The sequence below is a fragment of the Bubalus bubalis genome, chromosome 21 (genome assembly GCF_019923935.1).
Source record: "Bubalus bubalis isolate 160015118507 breed Murrah chromosome 21, NDDB_SH_1, whole genome shotgun sequence".
NCBI lineage: Eukaryota > Metazoa > Chordata > Mammalia > Artiodactyla > Bovidae > Bubalus > Bubalus bubalis.
Genome location: NC_059177.1, coordinates 53455056 through 53469507, shown reverse-complemented (window position 1 = coordinate 53469507; position 14452 = coordinate 53455056). Strand labels below are relative to the sequence as shown.

Here is a 14452-nt window from a genome sequence, read left to right as displayed (position 1 = left end):
TTTCAAGATAATTCTGATATGCATCTGGATTTTAGAAAGTGAGTACAGGTTTTTCTACTAGATGGTAGTTTTGATGAAATAGAATTCTTATTATTTTTATGTTGACCAGTCATAATAAAATGGTATTGAGTAATAGTTACACAATCACAACAGCAAAAGATTTTTATCAGTTTTCACAGTCAATAGCCAGACAAAAAATAAAAGATAATTACCGTTGCAGGCCATAATGGGAACATAATTAACTTAACAATGTAAAATAATTACATACAATTTGAGGGGTCAGGCAGAGTGGTGTGGTAAGTGGAGTGCATACCTGTGCTTGTTCTCATCTGCCCAATCAGTCTGTCTGTTGGTGGGCTCAGTTAATCCATTTACATTTAAGGTAATTATTGATAGGTATGATCTTATTATCGTTTTCTTAATCATTTTGGGTAGCTCTTTTCCTTCTCTTGTGTTTCCTTTAGCATTTGTTGTAAAGCTGGTTTGGTGGTGCTAAATTCTTTTAACTTTGGCTTATCTGGAAAGCTTTCGATTTCAGCTCTGAAGGAGAGTCTTACTGGGTAGAGTATTCTTGGTTGAAGGGTCCTCACTTTCATCACGTTAATTATTTGGTGAAAGAAAGTGAAAGTGAAGTCGTTAGGTCATGTTCAACTCTTCGCGACCCCATGGAGAGTATAGCCTACCAGGCTCCTCCGTCCATGGGATTTTCCAGGCAAGAGTACTGGAGTGGGTTGCCGTTTCCTTCTCCAGGAGATCTTCTCAACCCAGGGATTGAACCCCGGTCTCTCGCATTGTAGGCAGACACTTTACCATCTAAGCCACCAGGGAAGTAATTATATGGTACCATTCCCTTTTGACTTGTAGAGTTTCTGTTGATAAATCAGCTCATAGCCTGATGGCAGTTCCCTTGTATGTTTTTTTTCCCCCCGTCATTTTTCCTTTGTTGCTTTTAATGTTTTATCTCTGTCTTCAGTTTTGTCAGTTTCACTACTGTGCGTCTCTCTGTGTTCCTCCTTGGCTTTATCCTGCCTGATATCTCTGTGCTTCCTGGACTTGACTGACTCTTTCCTTTCCCATGTTAGGGAAGTTTTCAGCTGTTAACTCTTCACATATTTTCTCAGGTCCTTTCTCTCTCTCTCCTCCTTCTGGGACCACTGTAATGTTGATGTGTCTAATGTTGTCCCAGAGGTCTCTGGGCTGTCTTCATTTCTTTTCACTCTTATTTTTTTTTACTATTCTGTTCTGTGGCAGTGATTTCCACCATTCTGTCCCCCAGGTCATTTATCCGTTCTTCTGCCTCAGTTATTCTGCTATGGGTTCCTTCTAGTGTATTATTCATCTCTGTTTGTTCTTTAGTTCTTGTAGGCCTTTGGTAAACATTTCTTGAATCTTCTCCATTGTTTTCCCTAGATCCTGGATTATCTTCACTATCATTACTCTGAATTCTTTTTTGGGAAGATTGCCTGTCTCCACTTCATTTGGTTGTTTTACTGGGGTTTTATCTTGTCCCTTCATCTGGGAAATAACTTCCTGCTTTATCATGCTGAATAACTTTCTGTGATGTGCTTTTGTTTTAGTGGATGTGCTTTTGTTTTAGTGGCTATAGGATTGTGGTTTTTCTTGCTTCTTCTGTCTGCCCTCTGATGGTGGAGGCTAAGAGGCTTGTGTAAGCTTCCTGATGGGACTGGTGGTGGGGAAAACTGGGTCTTGCTCTGGAGGGCAGGGCCTTGCACAGTAAAGCTTTAATCCAGTTATCTGCTGAGGGGTAGGGTTGCACGCCCCTCCCCCCCACCCCGGGTAGTTGTTTGGCCTGAGGTGACCCAGCCCCGGGGTCTGCAGGCTCTGTGGCAGGGTTAATGGTGACCTCCAAGAGGGCTTACACCAAGGGGGACCTTCCGGGCCTGCTGCTGCTGTGCCCCCGTCCCTGTGGGGAGCCCCTGCGGACCCGCCTCCACAGGAGACCCTCCAACACTAGCAGGTGGTTTCGGTTCAGACTCCTGTGGGGTCTCCGCTTCACTCCTGAGTTTTGGTGCACACACGGTTTTGTCTGTGCCCTCCACGACTGGCATCTATATCCCCCAGTCCTGTGGAAGTCCTGTGATCAAATCCTGCTGGCCTCAAGGTCACATTCCCTGGGGACTCCTGGTCCCTCCGTTGGTTCCCCAGGCTGGGAAGCCTGACATGGGGTTCTGAACCTTCACAGCAGTGGGGAAACTTCTTTGGTATTGTTCTCCAGTTTGTAGGTCACCCACCCAGCGGGTATGGGATTTGATTTTATCATGATTGTGCCCCTCCTGCTGTCTTGCTGTGGTTTTTCATTTGTCTTTGGCCATGGAGTATCATTTTTGGTAGGTTGCAGCGATGGTGGAGCCTGGTGGGCTGCCGGCTATGGGGTCGCACAGAGTCAGACACGACTGAAGCGACTTAGCAGCAGTAGCAGCAGCAGCGTCCTCCTGTTGATGGTCGTTCAACAGATGGTTGTGATTTTGGTGTTCTCGCAGGATGAGATGAACGCATGTCCTTCTACTCTACCTTCTTGAACCGGAGGCCCCTTTATTTTCTTATAGTTCAGATCACCATCTGAAATCATTGAATCACTTCCATGTGTATTGTCTTTTCCATTGCCATGTAAGCTCTGTGATCCGGGGACTTTGTACCTCTAGTACCTAACAAGGCCTGGCTGAGGTAGCACTCCTAACTTGGCCAGCATTACTCAGTTCAGTTCAGTTCAGTTGCTCAGTCGTGTCCGACTCTTTGCGACCCCATGAATCACAGCACGCCAGGCCTCCCTGTCCATCACCAACTTCCGGAGTTCACTCAAACTCACGTCCATCGAGTCGGTGATGCCATCCAGTCATCTCATCCTCTGTCGTCCCCTTCTCCTGCCCCCAATCCCTCCCAGCATCAGAGTCTTTTCCAATGAGTCAACTTTGCATGAGGTGGCCAAAGTACTGGAGTTTCAGCTTCAGCATCAGTCCTTCCAAAGAACACCCAGGACTGATCTCCTTTAGAATGGACTGGTTGGATCTCCTGGCAGTCCAAGGGACTCTCAAGAGTAATGAGCAAAGTTGGTGCTAATTACATCTGGTGATGTCCATGTGTAGAGTCTTCTCTTGTGTTGTTGGAAAAGGGTGTTTGCTATGACCAATGTGTTTTCTAGGCAAAACTCTGTTAACCTTTGCCCTTCTTCATTTTATACTCCAACTTTTTGAGGCCATAGTTTATTATTATCTGTCTTAATAATATTATAATAAACCCAGTGGGCTTCTCACGTGCCAGTGCAGGAGACACAGGAGATACAGGCTCAATCCCTGTATTGAGAAAATCCCATGGAGAAGGACATGGCAACCCACTCCAGTATTCTTGCTTGAAGAGCCCATGGGCAGAGGAGCCTGGCAGTCTACACTCCATGGGGTCGCAAAGAGTCAGACGTGATTAATACACACACCACCTTAACAACAGCCTCAATCTCCATTGTTAGTGCATGCAAATCTTGATTTTCACTGTGTTGTTTTTGTTGATAATTATTTCCTGAACCATGCTCAGTTGCTTGCTGAAGTTACCCAGTTTCTCTCTTGAAGATCCAACTGTTCATTTTTGTTGAACTCAGATTAAAAAGTTGCATACATTTTGAGTACTCTTTCCCAACCCTGATTTTACCCTATTTTTTATTTTGAAGAATGTCTTTCTTCCCCCCAAGAACATTATAGGTGGCATTCTAACAAAATACCAAAATGTTAGAGTTTATTTTAAGCGATTTCCTGGAAATGTGTTTTTTAGTATTTTTGGCTAACACTTCTTGGTTACTGTGTATCAAGTGTTCTGAGAGTTACTCAATGGTTAGCTCTTTCCATCCTCACAGCAGTGCTATTTCATGAGTCTGGTGGTATCCTTATTTTGTGGATAAGGGGACTGAAGAACAGAGAGGAGAAGGAACGTGCCCAAGTTCACACAGCACAGTGAGTCTGGTCCCATAGGCCGTGCTCCTGACTGCTGTGCTGCATTCCCTCTGCACCCTGCTGACTCTAAATTAGATTCTAGCACGATTGTCTTCTGTAAGTCACAGTGGTGTCAGAGCAGATTAGAACCTTATCAGCATTAAATTAAGTCATAAGAGTTGCAGTGAACACATAAGAAGAGCATAACAGTTTTATCTGTTAAAGCTGGGGAAGTGATGCCAAGTTGAACTACATTGTTGCAGTAGGTTTTGGGGAAGTGTTCATATTATTTCCTTCAGTTATTTATGGTTTTGAACTTCTTCTTAGGCACGTCACCCCTGAAAAATTTTATGTGGAAGCTTGTGATGATGGAGCAGATGATGTACTTATCATCGACCGCGTGTCCACAGAAGTTACGCTCTCAGGTATTCCATGGCCAGGTTATAGTGTCCTGAAAGAGTTTACACCTCAGCTGCAGTAGCAGTTAAACTGGCGAGATCCTTGTTGGTGTGTGGATCTCTGAGTGCCTTCTTAGAAAAAATTTAATTCTTACTACTTCAGTTGATTTTTGTGCCTTGATTTTATGCTTTTTCTTGAAATTTTTAGCATTTTACTGTTCATAAGGATTTAAAAACTTAATTATTTCTTTATTTGTTCTCTCAACGGTACCAATAACAGGATTGATTTTGTTGATACGTTAATGTTCCTCTCTAACTATAAAATTTAAACTATTAGAGTGTGAGCAAGTTGTTGTAGCATAAAATGTGTGGAATTTTAACAACCGCTTTGTTTTTGAAAATATTCATGACTACGAGGATAATTTAATTTATATAAATTATAAATAAATTATATATTATAATTTATATAATTATATAAATTATACAATAAATTTCATTTATTAATTTAATAAATGAAAAATTATATACATATCACTAAAACTTATGTTTTAGGCAGAATGGTTAATCTATCTGTATTTTGGTTTTGCTTCTCTGGGGTGTGAAAAACAACTTGTTGTTCAGTTGTGTGGAACACTGATTTCTGACTAATGTGAAATAATTTCAGTGACAAATCAATGTGCCATGTGAGAATCACATTTAGAATGTCATATGTCACTTCAGTAAAGAGTAACTATCCTTTGAATGGATAAAGTGAGACATGAACATATTTTGCGTAGGGCACTAAAGTGTAAGACAGTTAGGACTCTCAGTCTGTGTTTTTGGGTATCTGCTTGTTCTCCTTAAGGACTGTGTATAGCTTTCCGTTTGGCCGGTGCAGTGCCGGCTGTTGTAGTTTGGTGATGTGGCCTTTCCTATGACTTGCTTGGTGGCTGCTCTCAGAATGGCTGACTGGTTTTATCACACTGTTAGTTTACTTCTAAACTTTAGTCCCCAAACTTCTTTATACCACATTGATACAACCTAGTGTCTTATAAAAGCTTTAGTGTAGATGTATTTTCAGTTACTCTTTTGACCTGTCAGTGACATTTTATTTGAAGTAGTGATTGCTGAGCCATTTGAGTGGACAAAGCTAAAGGTCTTGAATAGTGTGGATGTAGGAATGTTAGTGGTCATCGGTAGACACATGAAGAGATGCTTTGACCTTAAGCCAGTGGTGATGAGAGCCTGTCGATCCCAGTTTCTCTGCCAGTTTCCTTTTACCACCGGGAATGCAGACCATTGCCACAGAAAGAGGAGTTTTTTTTTTTTTTCTTCCATAAAAAATTATCATAGTCCTAGGAATTATCACCCCAGTGGCTCAGATGGTAAAGCATCTGCCTCCCATGCAGGAGACCTGGGTTCAATCCTTAGGTCAGGAAGATTCCCCTGAAGAAGGGAATGACTATCCACTCTAGTATTCTTGCTTGGAGAATTCCACGGACAGAGGAGTGTGGGCTGAAGTCCGTGGGGTGTCAGAGTCAGACACGACTGAGTGACTGACACTCTTACTTCCCTTGCTGTTACACTCGAGTTATTATAACTTACAGTTCTATCAATAGTACATTTAAGTTTATCAGACATCTCAATATGTTCAGAGTTTTCTCTGAGCTTTTTACTGCACTGGTATTCCCATTTTTCATGGTAGTTAGCTATGGCATAGCATTACTAAGTAAATTGAATTATTGAGAGAAAAGTAAATTTTAGAATTCCAGGACTGCCGTAAAGAAACGAGACAGCAGTGTTTCAAAATGGATGATAATTAAAATGTGACTGAAAGGAACACTTTATAGCCGTGTAAATTTGGAAAACTTTGACTTCAACCACGGAGCAGCTTTCTTTTACCATAGGCCTTCTCAGAGCCTTTAATCTCCCACTGTACATTGTTACTCAGAGGAAGCAGAGTTTCTATGGATGTAGCAAAACACTCTTCTTTGACTGGGAGACCCTACTTTCCCTCCTTTTTTCCATTATTCCCTAAACTAGAGTTCTACAAAATATGTTTTGTGTAGCACATTGGCTTAAAGTTTAACAGTTGTGAAATGAACCTTGAATCTAAGGCTCTCTTCACTCATGAGGGCATTGCTGATAAATCACAGCCAGTGACGCGGCCTCCCTGGGTGCTTGTGTCAGCTCTTAGGCACCAAGAGGAGGCTTGTCCTGCCTCCTTCCCCTCTTGGGTCTTTGCCCCCACTTCCCACGTTCTTAGGATCACCAGAGTCCTGTTTTACATTCCGTTTGTTGCATGTTGAAATTAAAATCTCATCTCAATCTCCATTTACTTTCTAATTCTCTTAAAGGGATAGATTTGGTTTCTGACAAGAGGCTGAACAAATGATTTGAAAAGTGCCGTTGGAACTAATCCATAATTTACATAGGTTTCTGAAGCATGTTACTTTTGGCACCATATTCTAGACCAGGCAGAGACCTTTGTGATGTAACATGGACATCTTTATTTTATATTTTGCCAAAATGGAGGTGTAGCACTAATGAAGGAATATCACTTTCTTAGAACAAAGCATGCATACTGATTTAGTTGAAGTAACCATTGAAATGAAACTAAATTTCCTTTTCTGTTGCTGAGCTTTTTCTCATTGAGTTTTCTTTTTTCCTTTACTTTTTTCTTTAAAGTCAAGAAAGATATTCCTCCTTCAGCGGTTACGAGACCAATATTTGGTATACTGGGCACAATCCATCTGGTGGCAGGTAAGAAAAATGAGCTAAAGTGGGGAAAAACAGTAATTAAATCAACCCTACTAGAGTATAAAGATGAAGGCACACTTTATATCTTACTTGAAGCAATGAATCTGTAGTTTAGGTATTTGTCCTTAATTTCTAAAAGTAATCCACCCCTAGTAGCAAGTGGTTAAATTTATAAGCCTGAGGTTCTTTTTTTTTTTTTAAGTTTTGATTTTGGTTTTATTCAACTGGAGTTGAAATCTCTAGTCCGCTAGAGATTTTTCATAAATTCTAAGAGTATTTACACAAAAATTTTAATGCATTGATGAACCAGAGTATGCTCTACCTTCAGCTCCTTACTGGGGTTGATTATGACATAGAGCATGTTAGACAATGTTACCTGGTTCTAGTTATTAGAAGAGTGATTTTTTGAATTTAAATTTTATTTCATACTTGTAAAAAGTTCCTATTGTTTCAGGCATACAGTTATATGCTGAATATAACTGAATGCTGTTATATCTATAAAATGCTGAATGCTGTTGTAAAAGATGCAGGTCCCTTTTGTCCTGCAGTTTACAGTCAAATGAGAGAGGCATTTAAATGGTAAGTTACTACAGTACAGCGTGACAAGTTCTAGGAGAGAGGTGTACCTAGGAAAACTTCCAGAGAGGGCACTTGTTAGAGCCCCAAACAGATCTGAAGACCAAATCTAGTGGTAAATGCTTTCCCTGGCTTATTTGTGGGAGGAAGGGGAGGAGGCCAAGATCAGGGTTGGTGTATTACACACGGTGCTATGACGGCTTCTTGCTTGCTGACCACTCATCTTTGGAGTGTACAGTAACCAGTTAGTTTTGCTGCCCAGCACATCTCTCTGCCATTCAGAATAACGGGATGATGTGGGGGTTGTAGACGGGACACTGTCCTGCACTGGCCAAATCTCATGACCTGTGATGCCTTAAGCTACACATTGGGAAATGCATTAGCAGAGGCATGTATGGGGCGAAAGAGAGAGAGAGAGGTGTTTTCTGTCTCTTATTTTCCATCTGCAAGGATCACTACTCTGGTTACCAAAAGCTTTTGCTTTTACATTTTTGAGAAAAAAATTGACCTTTCAAAAAAATATTTTTAAATAATATGCTCGTCTCTCTATTCATAAATTATAAGATTGCCTTAAAAATGTGTTTGTCCTTTATTTAGCACAACTCCTGCCTCTGGAGTTTAAAGGACTGCTACTCCTGGCTTTCTAGTTGCCTTGTTTCTGTTTACCTAAGTTTGGCTTTGCTTTTTGCAGGTAATTATCTAATTGTCATTACCAAAAAGAAAAAAATAGGTGAATTTTTCAATCATGTAATCTGGAAAGCAACAGATTTTGATGTCCTTTCTTATAAGAAGACGATGTTGCACTTAACTGATATTCAGGTAAGGACTGGAAACAATAATTGCAAAACCCAAAGAAGTCCCATGGCATGGGTGGGGAAGGGAGGTGGAACATAGAACGTTTGGTGCAGTTTAAAAAAATACATTTATCTGGCTATCTTAGTTGCAGTATGAGGGATCTCTAGTTGTGGTATGCGTATTCTTAGTTGCGGTATGCGTATTCTTAGTTGCGGCATGTGGGGTCCAGTTCCCTGACCAGGGAGAGGTGTATATATCCCTTCATATATTTTATTGCTCTTGGGTTGTTGCTCTTTTTTTTTTTTTTTTTTTTTAACTGACTCAATTCTTAAAATATGAAATTTCATAAAAGAGAAAAGGACAAACTGAAAATGCCCATGTACTCAACACATAGATTTCAGTTCATATTTAAGAGTTAGAAACTGGTTCCGGCTTAGCTGTGTGATAGTCCACCAGAGTACAGAAAGATGGCTCATAAGTTACATGACGGGAGCAGCACAAGCACTGTTCAGGCTACTCTTGATACAGTTTTGACAAGAAATAAAATATTTTAAATTCTTGATGTTTTAAATTATAGTATACTAAATAATATTAGTTTTACTATGTTTTCATCTTTCCATTTATAACTTACAGTAGGAGAGTATTTTAATGTTTTGAGTTTTTAAAAATCTGTCATGCAACAGTTGTAATTTTTCCTATTGATTATTAACATAGGTTAAGATTATTGAGAAGGATAGCCTGGTCATTTGCATGGTCCAGCCCTATTGTGCAAAGCAAAGACTGCCAGTATTCTTATTCAAACAAAGCTATTTTTGCTTGAAGTATTTTTAAAAACTTAGTTGAATGGCATTAACTCTTCTATTTTTTGAAAATTACCTTAAATCAACATTATATTTAGAGATTTATATCTATTGAGTATTTGTTTTCTAAATGTACATTATAGTGTGTACATTAGTATGTACATACTATATTAGTATGTACTATAGTATAGTAGCTTTAAAATTTTTTTACATTGTATTTTTATTCCCAGAATTATAAAAAGTTTGTTTTTTAAAAAAAGCTAACTATTCTGAAACATGTATCTTACCTGTAATAGACATTTAAAGACATTTAAAAAAATTAGTCCTAACGCTATTGTCTTATTGACTAAGTAAAGCTGTAGAATGGCCTTCCCTGTTGGCTCACTGGTAAAGAATCCGCCTGCCAACGCGGGAGACATGGGTTCGATCCCTTGGTCAGGAAGATCCCCTGGAGAAGGAAATGGCAGCCCACTCCAGTATTCTTGTCTGGGAAATTCCATGGACAGAGGACCCTGGCAGGCTATAGCCCATAGGGTTGCAAAAGAGTCGAACACAACTGCGACTTAAAACAACAATGACAAAACTATAGAATATGGCTTTTATACTTTAAACTTAAAATTTATTTTTTCTACTACTTATATATCAATCAGTGTATTAATATATTTATCCTCTATGAGACATAATTTTAAGGCAATGAAAATGTTTATATTTAATAGCCCAGTAATAGTGAACAATTTCTTGATTGCTCTAATTTGTTGTCAGACTGTGTAACTAATTGCTTATTTGTATCTTCCGTTTTTCAAAACATTGTTGAGGCCAAAATAAAAATTTTGTAGTATGTAGATTTGTAATATGTAGATTAAATGTTAATCGTTTGTTAAACATTAAGTATTACCAGACATTAAAAATTACTTTTTAAAACAAGGATAAAAACAAATGTCTCAGTATTCATTGTGAAAGCCAGCTAAAATGATGATCAGAAAATAAGTAGAAATTTACTGAGTCTTCCTTTCTTTCCTATTGAAGTATAGTTGATTTACAATATTAGTTTCGCATGTACAACATGGTAGTTCAGTGCTCTTATGCATTATAAAATGACCACCACAATAAATCTCCTTACCGTCTGTCACCACACAAAGCATCATCGACTGTACTGTCTATACTGTACATTTTATCCCCGTGACTTGCTTATTTTATAACTGGAAGTTTGTATCTCTTAGTCTCCCTTACCTACTTCACTCATCCTTCTTACCTGCACTCCTCATTGGTAACCATCAGTTTGTTCTCTGGGGGTCTGTGTCATTTTTAATTTCTTTCATCGTTGTCTTATAGTTTTCCAGTGACAGGTTTTCTTCCCATCTTGGTTAGATTTTTTTCCTGGGTATTTTATGCTTTTCATGCAGATGTACGTGGATTTTCTCCTTAATTTCTGTTCCCAGTTAGTTCATTGTTACTGTATTGAAATGCAACGGACTTCAATATATTACTTTTATATCCTGACATTTTACTAGTTTTTTTGGTGGCCTCTTTCCTTTAGGGTTTTCTATGCATAGTATCATGTCATTTGCAAGCAGTAACAATTTTACTTCTTCCTTTTCAGTTTAAATTCCTTTGATTTCTTTCGTCTAGTTGCTATAGCTCAGTTCACTTTGGTCTCTCAGTCATGTTCAGCTCTTTGCAACCCCATGGACTGCAGCATGCCAGGCTACCCTGTCCATCACCAACTTCCAGAGCTTACTCAAACTCATGTCCACCAAGTTGGCTGCTGCTGCTGCTAAGTCACTTCAATCATGTCTGACTCTGTGTGATCCCAGAGATGGCAACCCACCAGGCTCCCCTGTCCCTGGGATTCTCCTGGCAAGAACACTAGAATGGGTTGCCATTTCCTTCTCCAGTGCATGAAAGTGAAAAGCGAAAGTGAAGCCGCTCAGTTGTGTCCGACTCTTAGCGACCCCATGGACTGCAGCCTGCCAGGCACCTCTGTCCATGGGATTTTCCAGGCAAGAGTACTGGAGTGGGGTGCCATTGCCTTCTCCAACCAAGTTGGCTAGGACATCTGATATGTTGAGTAAAAGTGGTAAGAATAGGCATCCTTGTCTTGTTCCTTATCTTAGAAGAAATGCTTTTAGATTTTCCCTGTTGAACTTGATACTGGCTATAGGTTTATCATATATGGTCTTTATTAATAAGGTACACTCCCTTTATGGGCTTCTCTGGTAGCTCAGCTGGTAGAGAATCTGTCTGCAATCCGAGAGACCCTGATTTGATTCCTGGGTTGAGAAGATCGTCTGGAGAAGGGGTAGGCCACCCACTCCAGCATTCTTGCCTGGAGAATCCCACAGACAGAGGACCCCGGCCAGCTGCGGCTGGGGTCGCAAAGAGTCAGACATGACTGAGCGAGCAAGCACAGCACACATGCTTTGTTGAGAAGTTTTATCACAAATGGATAATAGATTTTGTAAAATGCTTTTTCTGCATCTGTTGATGATCATATGATTTTTATTCTTCAGTTAATGTAGTATATTGTTTGATTGGTGGGTACTGAACTGTCCTCCCATCCCTGGGCTCAGTACCATTTGATCATGGCATGTGATCTTTTTAATGTATTGTTGAATTTGGTTTGCTAGTATTTTGTTGAGGATTTTGTGCTGTGTTCATCAGTGATACTGGCCTATGATTGTGAGTTTGTGTGATAACTGTATCTGATGTGAGTATCAGGGTGATACTGGCCTTTTGGGATGAGTGTGAACGCATTCCTTCCTTTTCAGTTTTTTGAAATAGTTTCAGAGAGGCATTAACTCTTTGGTTTAATTCACCGGTGAAGTTGTCTGATCCTGGACTTTGGTAGTTTTTTAATTACTGATTCAGTTTCATTGCTGGAAATAAATCTGTTCATATTTTCTATTTCTCCCTGATTCAATCTTGGGAGGTTGTTTCTAGAAGTGTATCCGTCTCCTCGGTTGTCTGTTTTGCTGGCGGACAGCTGTTTGTAATAAGCTCTTCTGTGCTTTGTGTTTCTGTGGTGTCCATTGTAATTTGTCCTCTTTTGTTTCTGACTTTAGTTAGGTCCTCTCTGTTTTTCCCTTGATTTATCAATTTTGTTTACCTTTTCAAAGGATCAGGTCTTGGTTTCATTGTTCTTCTCTGTTGCCAGCCAGCTGGTGGGCACAGAAGCCCCCCCACTAACAGGCGCTAAGGAGGGTCCAGAATGGCGCTTGCTAGCACCTCTGTCCTTCTGGTGGAACGAGCTCCCTAAGGTGCTTGCTGCCAGCATCTCCACCCACAGTGGCAGTCCCAGTTGCCTTCTGCCTCTCCAGGAGGCTTGCCAAGATCACCAAGTGGGTCTGGCCCTGGCTCCTTTCAGGCCCCCATGCTAGGCCTTGGAGCGCGTGAGATCCTCCGCAGGCCTTTAAGGAGGAGAGCCTCTGTTTTCTGCAGTGCTCCTGCTCTCCTGTACACAAGCCCTGCCTGCCTTCACATCCAGACATTTCTGGGAGCTTGTCTTGCTGGCACAAGATTGTTGACCTCAAGAGCTGACGTAGGGCTCAGACCCCTTGCCCACTGGGAAAAGGGGCAAGGATTATCACAACCTTGGCAGTTGTGATAATCCTCCCATTTGTGAATCACCTACTTGAGGGTGTGGGTCTTGACTATACCGGGTCTTCACCTCTCTCACCCATCTCATGGTTCCTTCTTGATATCTTCAGCTGTGAAAGATGTGTCCCACCAGGCTTCAGCTTGCTTTCATAGACAGTTGCTGTGTGGATTGTTGTAATTTTGGTGCCTGTGGGAGGAGGTAAGCTCAGGGTCTTCCTTCATTACCGCCTTGACCACTGCACTCTCTCCTGGACTTTTCCATTTTTGCTTTTTTTTAAAAGAATTCCATTTGACTTCCCAACTAGCCCAAACCAGTGAAGTTTCTTAGGAATGAGGACGGTATTATTCTCTTATCACTGACTCTCTGTGTTACTGGGTTCTGTCACATGAGGATAATTATGGTAACCTGGCAGGGAGTTCCTGGGAGCACGACAGAGACTCTGTATAAAGTATGTGAGGCTCAGTAGGTCATAACTTAAGGCGGTGGTGTTGGATTAAGCCACCTCTTCTGCCCTTTAGAGCAAAAATTGTGAAGGATGCTAATGGGAAGGAGGTCTGCCTACCAGCTTCTGTAATACCCTGTGCTCTTGAGCATTGCCCATGTGACAGGAACTGTCCCAGGTCCGAGGGAAGCGAGCATCCCCCTTGTCCAGTCTTTGTGCTGATGGCATTTAACAGGGCTTGACTTAAAGATTTTTACTTTGACTCTCTGATCATGCTGATTGCTTTTCAGGGATAAGATAGACTGACTGTGTTCTCTGCTTTGTTTGTAGTTACAAGATAATAAAACTTTCCTAGCAATGATGAACCATGTCTTGAGTATGGATGGGTTTTACTTTTCAACAACATATGATTTGACCCATACTTTGCAGCGGCTCTCCAACACTAGTCCAGAATTCCAGGAAATGAGTCTCTTGGAAAGGGTAAGCTTAATCTTCTATTTTTTTTTTTTTAATTTTAATTTATTTTTTAATTTTTAGGAGCATCCCTCTATTTTATCCATAAAATATATATTGATTTTTCTCAGTTCTGGCTGTATCAGGATCACGTATGGGGCTTTGAAAACATACCATGTTTCAAGTAGACATCACACTTCAGATTCAAGATCCCAGGATCTGTATGTTTCACAGACACGATCGAGAACTGCATTTGTGCATTTTCAGAAATCTAGCTTGAACACACATGTTGGTCATTTCCTAGCTCTCAGTGGTCTGTGGTATAACAGAACATTAGCAACACCATTGTGCTTGTAAACTTAATGTCCTGAGAGATGAACTTCTTTTTGTAGTGGTGTCATTTATAGCTTTTACAACAAGAAAAGTAACAGCTTGTTAACTTGGAAAATATGCTTTTGTTTAGTATGGGTTTTTTGGTGATTCCCCCTCCTCCACCCTTTTTTTTTTTTAATTAAGCACATCTTTAAAACTAGACCTCAGATGATTTAACATGAAATTTCTGCTGTTCAGGAACCTAGATAATTGCTGCCTTGGTTTTTTTTGTTGTTGTTAACAAAAATAGATATGTTTAGGGGGCAGATAGCATTTATAAAGTTGCAGTCAGTCATCTATTGGCTTAGACTATATGAAATTGCCACTAATTGACCATTTTT

General features: G+C 40.3%; 1 protein-coding gene across 3 annotated transcripts in view; it reads left to right on the top strand.

The window, feature by feature from the left end:
• The window catches only part of SACM1L (SAC1 like phosphatidylinositide phosphatase), a 69896-nt gene that overhangs the window by 26724 nt on the left and 28720 nt on the right, over positions 1–14452 (top strand). For all 3 annotated transcript variants that reach the window (XM_025272664.3, XM_044933881.2, XM_006077502.4), the window contains exons 2-5: positions 4266–4363; positions 7004–7078; positions 8343–8470; positions 13617–13766. In XM_025272664.3, coding sequence (XP_025128449.1) covers positions 4266–4363; positions 7004–7078; positions 8343–8470; positions 13617–13766 — 451 coding nt within the window. The remainder of the gene's footprint in view (positions 1–4265; positions 4364–7003; positions 7079–8342; positions 8471–13616; positions 13767–14452) is intronic.